This window comes from Saccostrea echinata, unplaced genomic scaffold, assembly GCF_033153115.1.
Source record: "Saccostrea echinata isolate AGI-Se365-2 ecotype Australia unplaced genomic scaffold, CSIRO_AGI_Sech_v1 ptg000009l, whole genome shotgun sequence".
NCBI classification, from domain to species: Eukaryota; Metazoa; Mollusca; class Bivalvia; order Ostreida; family Ostreidae; genus Saccostrea; species Saccostrea echinata.
In genome coordinates, this window is record NW_026889758.1 from 22,007,598 (window position 1) to 22,019,777 (window position 12,180).

The following is a 12,180-nucleotide window of genomic DNA, read 5'->3' on the forward strand; positions in this document are numbered from 1 at the left end:
AACACCTGGAAAATATTTTTTCTCCATAAGGTAGTTATAGCCAAAGTCCAGAAATTATCGATTTAATAGTGATTTTTTCTTGTAATCCGTTATTTTATAAAAAGAAAATCTGCTGCAAAGTGATTAATAAAAAACCAAGTGAAATGAAACCGGAAATGCCTATTCTATCCGAAACGGACTTGCATATTACTTTTTATTTCCCACGTGAAACCAAGTTTTTGCGCAAGTTCTTTCAAAGAAATTTACATGACATGTAAGTACACTGGACTTGTCATGTGATATATTTTGGTGTATGTTCTTTGATTTGGAGTGGAAAAGAGAATTTCTGTCGTGTAAAAGTTACTTATTTCTCTTTAGAAGTCCGGGTCGATGACTGACAAAAATATTGAGACTGAGAGGTCCGTGCGATCTGTGAGACGGTGCAACAGATGCAGGAATCATGGTAGTCTGGTGGAGCTAAAAGGTCACAAACATTTCTGTCAGTATCGGGATTGTACATGCCAGGCCTGTATTTTACTAGAAAAGCGGAAAGAAGTTTGTCGTCAGGCCATAGCTCTCAGGAGAAAGCAAGATACGGCAAAAAATGGTATGCTTCCTGAGCATTTTTGAGGGAAAGGGTAAAAGAGAAATCGACTCTCTCCCGATTTCTTATTAATAAGGGTGCAGTGGATGGCTCTGTGGAAAAATTTTCGAGTTAGAACAACCCCCTCTATCTTTGAGAAAAAAGCGAGAGAAATGAATTATTTTCATATAATTATATGTTGGGCGAGTTAGTACGCTGTTGTTGAAGATCTCCGTACAAAAAGAACGTTTTTGTATAGTGCCCTGTGTCGGGGATGGGGTAAGGGTTCAAATTTTGATCCGATTTGTTGCTTCTTTTTGTCTTTCCTGTTTGGTGTCTTACCATAACTTGAAAGAGTGGAAAAACAACAAGAGATAAGCTGAAGATGGCGTCCTTGTTGGCGTGCTTGAACAATGAAATATATGGAGATAACGAACAGTATTCAAGCTCAAAAGTCCATTAAACAATACAAAATAGGAGTAGAGCAAACACGGACCTCCAAACATCAGAGGTGGGATCAGGTGCCATGGAGGAGTGAGCATCCCCTGCCGACAAGTCACACCCGCTGTGTGCTCCTTGTCATGATCGGGAAATAACGGAAAAATCCGTCGACAATTCAGTGTGTAAATAATGGCCTAACAATTAGTATGAAAAACGTCAGTCAGCATTTGACTCAATGATAAATTGTATTTGCTGACAAGGTCATTGTATCGACCATAGAACTTACGAAATGATGACTTTAAACGAGACAGCTGATATTCTTGTTTCATCAACTTGTTTGTCAATAATTTACCTCGTTTTAGAAATTGTCCATACGTAGAAAAAATGTTGTCTAAAGTTCAGGACCTAAACTTGAGTTCAAATATTTGCCTTTCTTTTTATTCCTTCCTGTTATTTACACAAGTTTCTAAAAGATTCTACCAAGTACGTGGTACTTGGTACTTTTTCATGGTGTGATTTGAATTTTCCAGTCGGTTATACCATGTGTTATTATTATACTATGGCTTAAAAGAAAATATGACAGAAATTAACAAGTGCCAGTGGTTTTCCCCAAAGATGGCAGTCAAGGGAATACTTTTTTAAAATGTACATTCAATATATTCAATTCTATTATTAAATGGCGAATTTGTGTGTGAGTGTGTGAAAGGAGGGGGGAGGGTTATTTTACTAAAAGATGAAGCAAAGCACATTATATGTGAAACCGTTTGTTGTTTGACAAAGGGGACCAAGAGGAGGAAGGGAGCTTTGTTCTGTTCTGTGCCATAATCTTCGGGCTGGAAAAAAAAATCGAACTTACACACATACATGTACACATTCTGAGTAGCGGCCAAATAGATTTTCTCTGACATCAGTGAACATAAAATTGAGCAACAAAAGCTTCAATAGAGTTTTTTTTCATTTATTTTTTATCTGAAAAAGTAGCCACTTTAAAATTCCAATAAAATGTATAATGAAACGCAGGGACATAAAAGCATTTTTAAGAGCTACTTAAGGTCTCATGACACGTTCCACAAATATCTACTTGTATCTCTACGTGATTTTTCAAAAAAATATTAATAATTGTCACTCTCTTGTTTTTTTGTAAATTGTTTTCAAAATGTCTTTAAAATTAACCCAAAATTGTGATACTGGCAATTCGAAAGATTACCAAAAAGGATTATATATGATTATATAGGAAACATAACCCTCCGGTATCTTGCACAAATGCCTGGTAAAGTACCTCGATTTTTTGAGAAATCATGTTAAATTAGCAATATTTCAATGACAAATTCTGGGGGGAAATATATATTATTGAGGAACATGTCGTCTGACCTTAAGTGTGATAATTGATTTGCTTCTTGAACAGCTTTGAATAAGCCGTTTTCCTCTTTATATAAATACAAGAATTCTTCAATATACTTAATTAAATTGATAAATGGCATGTAGTACATGTAATATGATTTATCAACTGAATATTGGATTGATTGATCATCTCTGAGACATAGTATTAGTATAAGACTTGTCGCTATATAATGAATTGGGTAATGGGATGCTGGATAAAAACATGATTTATCTGGGACACAACTACATTGTATGTCACTAATGTCAGCTAGCTACTCCACTAAGTCATACTGATCATTCCTATATATACATTCCTATCGTATGGTAATTTACTTGAATTCTGGTTTAGAACTTGTATGCTATTGGCTAAATGACATCCATCCCTAAAAATTCCTCGATTCGCCCCCTAGTATAATATTATATCGGTCATCATTCTATTAAGTATTACTTATATATATCCCAATATATAATCTATTTCACATGTGAAAAAGAAACTATACAGTTAAAGATCAAGAAACTGAGCATATTGAAATTCTGTGAATATATATACCCCCTCCCCCCGATCATGCTTGATGGATCAAGAAATACAGCAGTAAATTGTCTACAACCAATTAAATATAATACTTAATACATCTATAATTCCATTATTTACTTTTGAAGGTACAGTAACTGGTCCACCACTGCCATTTTTACAATTACATAGTACCAGACCACATCCCTATCTAAGGCTCCTAAATCCAAGTAACAACCAGTCGTTAAAGGAGTCTCATCATATCAGTGTAACACTCCCTAATCTTACACCATCTCCAAACTACGTCAGAGCCATGCAAACAAAGACGGCATGTAAGATTATATTTATATTTTAGACGATAAAATTTTAATGAGTGGTTGTGTTCTAGTAAGAGCGGTCGTTTGATATATCTTAATTTTTTTTTTCATTTTATATTGAAGATAACTCACAAATGAAAAGTTATATGAATATCACAAGGAATGTGGTTTCTCGGACAATGGACACGACCACAGGCGCGCACGAAGCACCAGCAACTGATAAGAACACACTGAAAGCACAGACGTGCACAACAATCCAGACAGCCACTCAAGGACTCAACCGATCCCCTTGTGTACAGCCCAGTTCTTGTCTCTGTGAGCCCACATATACCACACTAAGACCGGTATCGCATGCTGGACTGTATCCCAGTGGATCGACGTCTTTTAATCCTAGCCTTTCCAGGACTACTTGGATGGAGAGTCCATTTTGGTATGGACAGGAACACGGCTTCTTCAGACAAATGGTGCCCATTACTCAGTCGACAGCAGCTTCATCAGCCAACAACGGTCACTGTCAGACCCCAGAGATATGAATGGAAACCTTTTCAACGATGTACATCTGTAATTCTTCGTGGAAAATGAATTTGCACACTTGATTTCAAACATTAAACTGTTTTGAAACAAATCTAATTGATGAGATTAATAAAAAGGTTAAAATACAGTCTTGCTATGATCAGAACTTTAACCTCGCTAACGAAGTTGGAGAAAGGGAATGTTTTCAAGTTTAAGTGTTTTTCAGTTTGGTAGAGTTAGGAGGTACTTTAACTCAGTGACGGTTTTAGAAGGGAAGGAATTGGGGTGGGAGGCTCTGGGTTTACAACCTCTGCTTGACGTTTAAAAAGTGTTTAAAATTATTAAAATTATGAAACTATGCTTACCAGATACATAACAAAATACTGTAATGTTATTTATGTCCCTGTGCTGATTGCGAATGCTTTTATTGCTCCCTGCTTTTACAACAGTAAATGTAATTTTAATTTAAATTTAATCATATTTTATGAATGAGAAAAGATAGGGCTTTCATATTTCACATGAACATTATCTGTGACAAGACCTTTCCAAATATACTGTGATTTTTTGATCCCGTGACCTTAAAATTTGACCAACTTTTCAAAAATTTTAACATTACTTTTACCTTGCTCATAACTTTTGAATGAAAAGAGATAGAGCTTTTATATTTCGAATGTACATTACGTGTGATAAGACATTTTAAAATGTACTATGGTTTTTGACCCCTTGACCTTGAAGTTTGACCTACTTTTCAAATATTTTGAACATTGGCTATAGCTTTTGAATGAGAGAAGATAGAGCAGTCAATTTGACATGTGCATTACCTGTGACAAAACGTTTCCAAACATCCTATGATTTCTAACCCCGTGACCTTGATCTTGAAGTTTAACCTAATTTTCAAAACGTTTGAACTGGTAATAACTTGTGAAAGAGAGAAGATAGGGCGTTCATATTTGACAAGTGCACTACCTATGACAAGAAGTTTCGAAATGTGCTATGATATTTGACCCCGTGACCTTGATCTTAAAGTTTAACCTAATTTTCACAAATTTTATCATTGCTGCAAACTTTAGAAAAAGAGGAGAGAGGACATTCTTATTCGACATGTTCATTACCTGTGACAAGACGTTTCCAAATGTACTTTTTTACCCCGTAACCTTGACATTTGACCTACTTTTCAAAATTATAACTTTGGTCGTACTTTTGTTTCAGAAGAGACAGGGCTTTCATACCGGTATTTTTTTTTACCCACATGTACATTCCTTGTGACGAGACCTTTCGGACTGTATTATAATATTTGACCTCATGACATTGATCTTGAAGTTTAATGCAGTTTTCAAAGCTTTAATCTGCGCTGTAACTTTCATTAAATGCAAAAAATTAAGTCTTGTTTGTACAAGGGTTGTCCCAGAAAAAAAGTGAACTTTTTGAATATTTCAAAAACTATTTGACCGAAATAAATAATTTTTTGCACCTTGTTGGGAAATGAGATTTTTGCTATTTTGACAAAACATTATCATGCTGTAATCTCATACGCATGTGAAAATAAGTTTTAAAAGGTCTCAAATGTCAGTGCTCGGCGCACGGCAATTTTTGGAGTTTTAAAAATACCATTGTCAGTGAATTTTTCTTTTTTTCCAGGCTATACGGAAATATAATGTGAAAAAAATGTCTCCATAAAAACTCTATGATCTGAAGTACTCATGTGTAAAAATTCATTAATTTAGCGTACAAGTGACAAAAATATGACGTTAGATGCAAAAGTACCTTTACTTAAATATTGTCAAAAATAGTGACGTCGGGCGATGATGCGAAGCACCAAATTATCAAGCAGAACTGTTGAGCGGTATATGACTCCTGTCCATACGGGAAAAAATATGTAAACTACGGAACAACACAAATATATATCACGGATACAGATTTATACCTAGTTCAAGAGGTTCACGGATGGCTTGGATGGTTATTTAATGGAAGAAACTTTTGGTAGACCAACAAACTGAAAAGTCAGAAGCTTGACGTCATACTTGGCGACGGCGATGAGTTAGGTAAACTTATGACCGAGGGTTGGGAAATTGTTAAAGTTTATTAAAAGAATTAATTCCACTGTCTTTTGGAAACCCTTGCTGGGTTTTCCAGAAAAGGTGTCAAGTCATTGAACATATTTTATGGATTTAAGAGGTGTTCACAATGTGTTTAAATATTTAGAGTGAAAATTCAATTGCTCGTTACACTTTTTTTTTATGAATGATGAACTAAGGCGCAGCCTAATAAAACTTCAATACTAATATATAAATAATATGTATATATATATATATATATATATATATATATATATATATATATATATATATATATATATATATATATGTAAAATATAAATTGCAACCATCTGTCATCTTTGTGTGAGACGCTCTGCAATTTGTTGAAAAAAAAATCATAGTATACAATATCAAATTTTTCTTGATAACTTTATACCAAATTCATTTTAAAAATAAAAGGCTGGTCAACCAGTGACTATTGTATTTTAATTTTACAGACTATAAATTACAATTAAGAGAGCTAGAGAACAGAGATCTTGAATTCTTCTGCCCAGTTCCCAGGATATATATGTATATATATAAATATATATATAAATAACACCTGCTAGATAAAAGATGCTCTGACAACTTCCCACATTGAACTCATTAATTAATCTTTAACTGGATGCATAACCACTCATAACTCCCAAAGGACAAATGAATTTCACTTTCTGCTGTGTAATGAACCGTACGTCTGTAGTACAATAGAAAATGTATAAACATGTCATTCTGTTGAAAACAAAGACTTTTTTTTAAATTTGTTATACAAAGCTTATATATAATGATTAATGAAAAAAAGAACTGTGTAATCTTGATGCCACATTTTTATGCCCCCGTATCGAAGATTGGGGGGTATATAGTTTTTGCCCTGTCCGTCCGTCTGTCTGTTTGTCCGCAAAAACTTTAACATTGCCAATAACTTTTGATTGGTTGGAGCTATGGCTTTCATATTTAAATTGTGTATTCCTTTGACAAGACCTTTCTTTGGGTACCACCATATTTGACCTTGACCTTAAAGTTTGACCTAATTTTGAAAAAATTTAACATTGACCATAACTTTTGAACGGTTGGAGCTAAGGCTTTCATACCTAGCATATGTAATCCTTGTGACAAGACCATCCTTTGGATTCCAACAATTTGGACCCTTTGACCTTGATCTTGGAGTTTGACCTACTTTTAAAAAACTGTAACATTGGCCATAACTTTTGAATCGCTGAAGCTAGGGCTTTCATACTTCACACGCGAATCCTTGTGACAAGACCTTTCTTTGGATACAAACAACTTTGACCCTTTGACCTTGGAGTTTGACCTACTTTTGGAAAACTTTAACCTTGGCCATAACTTTTGAACCGTTGATGCTAGGACTTTCATACTTCACATATATTATCCTTGTGACAAGACCTTCCTTTGGATACCAACAACTTTGACCCTTTGACCTTGGACTTTGACCTACTTTTCGAAAACTTTAACCTTGGCCACAACTTTTGAAAAGTTGTTGCTAGGTCTTTCATATTTAACATGTTTTTTCCTTGTGACAAGACCTTCATTTGGATACCAACATTTGTAATCCATTGACCTAGACCTTGGAGTTTGACCTACTTTTGAAGCACTTTAACCTTGGTCATAACTTTTGAACGATTGGTGCTTTAGCTTTCATATTTCACCTGTATATTTCTTGTGAGAAGGCCTTTCCTTAGGCACCATTAATTTTGACCTTGACCTTGATGTTTGAATTGCGTTTGAAAAACTTTAACCTTCTCCATATCTATTCAATGGTTGCTGCTAGGACTTTCATATTTCACAGGTATATTCCTCGAGACAAGACCTCACTTTGGATACCAACATATTTGATTTGCATTTGAGAAAGTTTAACCTTTGCTATAAGTTGCCATACGGGGGCATCAGTGTTTCACAAACACATCTTGTTTAATAAGGTTCGCTTAGATTTGTAGGGACTACCTAACAAAAAACTTTTTTTTTAATACTTGGTGATTTTTTTTTTTAATACTTGGTGATTTTTTTTTTTAGTTTTGATGAGTAGTTTTAAGCTGCAATTCACATTTTTTGTTCAGACAGACGAACATGCTGATTCCAATATACATGTACCACCACCACCCCTAAACTTCGTTTGTAGGGGTGGGGGGTGGGGAGTGGGGGTATAAAAACTTGTGTAATGTTCATCTTGCTTTCTACTTGGGGTTACTGTTAAGGTTTACTAAGTTCACGTTTTCATGACCTGACATACTGACAACAATTACGTACATGTATATTTTAGGACCGAATTAAAATCATTGAGAATTTTTTGACATTTGAGTTAATTCAACATGTTTAACAAACTTAAATATCAGTTATCTATTTTGTTTGTTTCTCTCTCTCTCTGAAATGTTATGAATGTTATATTCAATTACAATTATTTTTATGATGGTTGCCCTGCTATTATATGTATTATTACGTACTTAAATTTGCTATTTAATCGTCAAAAAGTCTATTATATACTCTTTTTTTGTATGTGAATTGCTAAATTATCAAACTATTCATGTGATGAAGCATTGTACGTGCTAGAAAATATTACATCTTTAGTAAACATGAAATTACTAAATAATTGGACCGAAAATACTTCAGTCAATCACACTTGTCTTATATAAGTGAGTATAACGGGGCACTGCGAATTTGTCGTTTACAACTGGGGGCAGATATTCAAAGGTAAGTTGTAGATTAATTTAATTTTGATTGAGTTGCTATGGAATACAAGCAAAAAACTTTTTTCCCTTTTCAACCAAATTACAAACAAATGAAAGGAAGGCGAGAAAAAAATTTCCTAATAACAAAAAGTTCGTTTATGATTTAAGAATATAATGTTAATGTAGTTGGCATAAATTGACTTTCTAATTTGACTCCTATTGTTTTTGAGTCCAAAGAAAGAGGTAAAAATCACAAGTTCATGTATGATATAATTTGGATTCTGTATTCACTTCAATAATACTCTATATATCCTTGCTGATGTAAAAGTCAAAGCTCTTAAAACTTGTATCTTGTTACACTTTGTTTCTGGATAATATTGAAATATACATGTTCTTTAATTTGTCGTTGTGTAATCTGTAACAGAAGGGACATAACTTTTGAGAAAATGGGTATTTTGATGTTCTCTTGGCTCTCTTATCAGATGATAAATACATGTGTAATTTTAATTAAAATTGGATATCAGTGTCTTCATTTTCCAAACTGTTACAAATCTTCCTATAGTTTACCTTTCTGCAGAATTTGACAATGAATCATAGAAAAATAATAATAAATTTATATACAGCTGTACAGCTTAATTGTCTCAATATTAAATCAAGTCATCAATCTATCTCTTTGCAAAAGCAAAACCATGTTGCATACAAGGACTCCTCTTATCTCTTTCTCACTGGCCTTGTGTGTTTATCTGACTGAGGCCTGCCGGTGTCCAACTACGCTCACTTTTGATGGCGCCATATGTAACGCTGACTATGGTAAACCAAATATTTCTATATATTTACATTTTCCAATGTCTTTCTCTAAGAAAAAACTACAAATAAGGTATAATGGCTTTATAACCCCCTAAATGGATTTGCTCAGCACGTGACAGAACTGCATTCTTTTTCGCTGCGTGTTGCTTAATAATACTCTTGGCGGGGATGCTGAGATTTCTTATTATTGATTTTTTTTAATTGAATCAAGGATCAGGTAAAAATGTAAATGTAAGGAATAATTGCTTTTTTTTATAATGATGATCAGTTTGCTTGCGTGATAATTTTACTCATAAACGCCTTAGGCCTTTATGCGAATTATCACGCGTGCAAATTGATTGATCACATCATAAAACCAAGACAATTATTCCTAAAATATATTCGAACTGTTTACATGTATGCTGTATAGATCACCGAATTTAACTTTCCTTATCAAACATATTACGACTGTTTTAAAACGTTATTGATTTCACATGCAAAGTTCATTTAAACTCAAAATTTAGATACAGAATTTTAGATAAATAAAAAAGAGGAAAATTTGAGAAATGATCAAATAATCTTCATCCATTTAAAATATTTCAGTCAAAATAGAATGGTCATTAAAAACATCCCCCCTCTCTCTCTCTCGCTGGTGAATTTGCCAGAAAACCAAATGAAAAAGTGGAATCAAATTCATATTAAAGCATTTATCAAATTCGCAGACATTCATAAATGAATATGATTTACTAATTTTATAGCTTGCATTTTTTCCCTCTCGTATTTGTCAGAAATAAAAATGTGACTAAAAGAAAGGTGTTTTACATAAAACATTGATCAAATAAATGTACAAATATTTCCTTATAAATAAGTGCCAGAACACCAAGCAGAGTTTCATTTACATCTTTTGAAATTGTTTAGGCATTTTCCTCTGAGTTTGTTCTTTTCGCATGTAGCAAGCATACACAATAAACAAAGTGGTAAATAATCTTCTATCGTTTCATCCTTTCAGTTTTAATGTTATTATAATGTGTTTGCATTATTCAGCTGTTATTGCAACTGTGAAGGAAGATCCATCAATTGATTACAGATATACATTGGACGTCCAAAAAAACTACAAGGTAATTATAGATATAAGTAAGATCAACATGTGCTGGTGGCTACTAGCCTACTAGTACCCTCACTTTATAAATTAAACTTTAGTCATCTTCGAGGGTCATTCAAAAATACTGATAACTTTTTTGAAAAAAAAAAAATTAATTACACAGTTGCTGTATATATCGGTCTGTAATTACCCGTCAATATTTTAATTGTTTTATCAATTATCAAATCAATTCTAAAAATGTTTTCAGGAAGCGTCCCTGCTATGATCTAATAGTTAAAAAATTATTTTCGAAACAGAAGTCAAAACTTTCTGCCATATATGATGATTTCTTTCAAATATAATGCTTTCAGTTCCCTAAAACAAATCACGTTAGGGTTTTCACAGGTCGGTACATAGATTGTCAAAATACATCCTCACAACATCAGGGGTACTGAGTCAACATGGTCGTGGGACCCCTGACAAATTTCATTTGGATTCATTTGGATCTACACGGGCTTGGTTCTCTCATTGAGAGCACCAGTCAAATTGGAGCTTTCATAAGTTGACATAACACACCTCAATGCACGTATTCCAAGTTGTTCACAATGAAAAGGCTTATTGTGATTGTTCGATATAAGAAAAACTTTATTATGTAATTTCCCCAAAAGATGTCGCTGCAGTCAACCCTTGAATTGAAATATCTAATGAAAAACTTTTATGTCATTTCCTCCAAAGATGTCGCTGCAGTTAGCCCGTAAAATATCAACTAAACTTTGTCAGGGGTCCCATGATCACGTATGGATCCAGGGTCACTGACGTTGTCAGGATGGTCAAAACATAACGATATTTACATTGCGTCGCCCGCGTGGCGCAGTGGTTAGATCGTATGCTGTAGAGTCGCGGAGTAAGGAGTTGATACTTATCTCGCAGATTCAAATCCCACTGCTAGACGTAGAGACCGGTTCTTTTTTTCTTTTTTTTATAAACTGAGGTCCAGTGTCCCAGTAGGTGCTGGCACAAAAAAGATCCCTTACTGCTCAATGGCCCTCAGTGCCAAGTATAGGTCTAAATTTGCAACCTTCCACCGGAAAGTGGTGGCGTCTCAATATGAGTGAAAAATTCTTGAAAGGGCCGTTAAACAAACAAACGTTTACATTGCCACCAGCAAATAAATGATCTTCTTTACGTAATTGTAGACAGGAGATGCACCCACAGAGATTTACACGAGAAGCCCTGAGGAATGTGGAGTGGGTCTGGAAAATGGACAAACCTATATTCTTGGAGGTAATGTTTGAAAATAAATATAGATGGGAACATTTTTTACTTCATACAATATAGCCAGATTTTTTCCAATGTATTTTTTCCATTGTAATAATAAGAGTTTTTTTTTTGTATTTTAGGTTACACCTCAGATGGTGTAGCACAAATTGGTGCATGTGATTTCAGAGAAATATACAACGGAAATCCTCCTCCCACCCCTATGTGCCTTGGCAGATGAAAAAACTGAATTAAATTAAATTTACCATCTTTTTAATTTGGGTTTCCTGCATGTAGAATCAAACATAGGTAATCAAAGATCACCTCGACAAATGTTATCAATAAGTAAAAGCAAAGTAGCCCATGAATGATATTTCTGAAGCTGCTTCTCTATAGCTAGTTGTAACATCAGTTTGGTTTGGCTAGGATTTATAGTTACCTGCTCCAAAAGTTTTACTGTTCAGTCATCCGGAAAATGTAAGCCAGATCCAGCATCATAAACTGCATCCTTAGATATATTATCCATGCAACATTGGTCCAGGTAAAACCCATAGTTACTTGGGAATGGATCTGCCC

The 12,180-nt window shown here is 34.2% G+C and overlaps 2 protein-coding genes across 2 annotated transcripts; both read left to right on the top strand.

Moving 5' to 3' along the window:
* Positions 1-271: 271 nt before the first annotated feature.
* Positions 272-3,855, top strand: LOC133183450 (protein male abnormal 3-like). Its single transcript, XM_061318410.1, has 3 exons — positions 272-586; positions 3,044-3,226; positions 3,335-3,855. The coding sequence occupies exons 1-3, from the start codon at positions 370-372 to the stop codon at positions 3,742-3,744; spliced, it is 810 nt and encodes a 269-aa protein (XP_061174394.1). The 5' UTR covers positions 272-369; the 3' UTR covers positions 3,745-3,855.
* Positions 3,856-8,429: 4,574 nt separating this feature from the next.
* LOC133182033 (uncharacterized) lies at positions 8,430-11,881 on the top strand. Its single transcript, XM_061316739.1, has 5 exons — positions 8,430-8,502; positions 9,163-9,290; positions 10,311-10,384; positions 11,544-11,631; positions 11,748-11,881. The coding sequence occupies exons 2-5, from the start codon at positions 9,170-9,172 to the stop codon at positions 11,843-11,845; spliced, it is 381 nt and encodes a 126-aa protein (XP_061172723.1). The 5' UTR covers positions 8,430-8,502; positions 9,163-9,169; the 3' UTR covers positions 11,846-11,881.
* Positions 11,882-12,180: the final 299 nt, after the last annotated feature.

Excerpts from the sequence above, each read along its gene's own strand:
- LOC133182033 (XM_061316739.1), top strand. The coding sequence starts at position 9,170 with ATGTTGCATACAAGGACTCCTCTTATCTCTTTCTCACTGGCCTTGTGT. Across the intron at positions 9,291-10,310 it reads CATATGTAACGCTGACTATG|CTGTTATTGCAACTGTGAAG; the intron begins GTAAACCAAATA and ends TGCATTATTCAG. Across the intron at positions 10,385-11,543 it reads ACGTCCAAAAAAACTACAAG|ACAGGAGATGCACCCACAGA; the intron begins GTAATTATAGAT and ends ACGTAATTGTAG.
- LOC133183450 (XM_061318410.1), top strand. The coding sequence starts at position 370 with ATGACTGACAAAAATATTGAGACTGAGAGGTCCGTGCGATCTGTGAGA. Across the intron at positions 587-3,043 it reads GCAAGATACGGCAAAAAATG|GTACAGTAACTGGTCCACCA; the intron begins GTATGCTTCCTG and ends TTACTTTTGAAG. Across the intron at positions 3,227-3,334 it reads CATGCAAACAAAGACGGCAT|ATAACTCACAAATGAAAAGT; the intron begins GTAAGATTATAT and ends TTTATATTGAAG.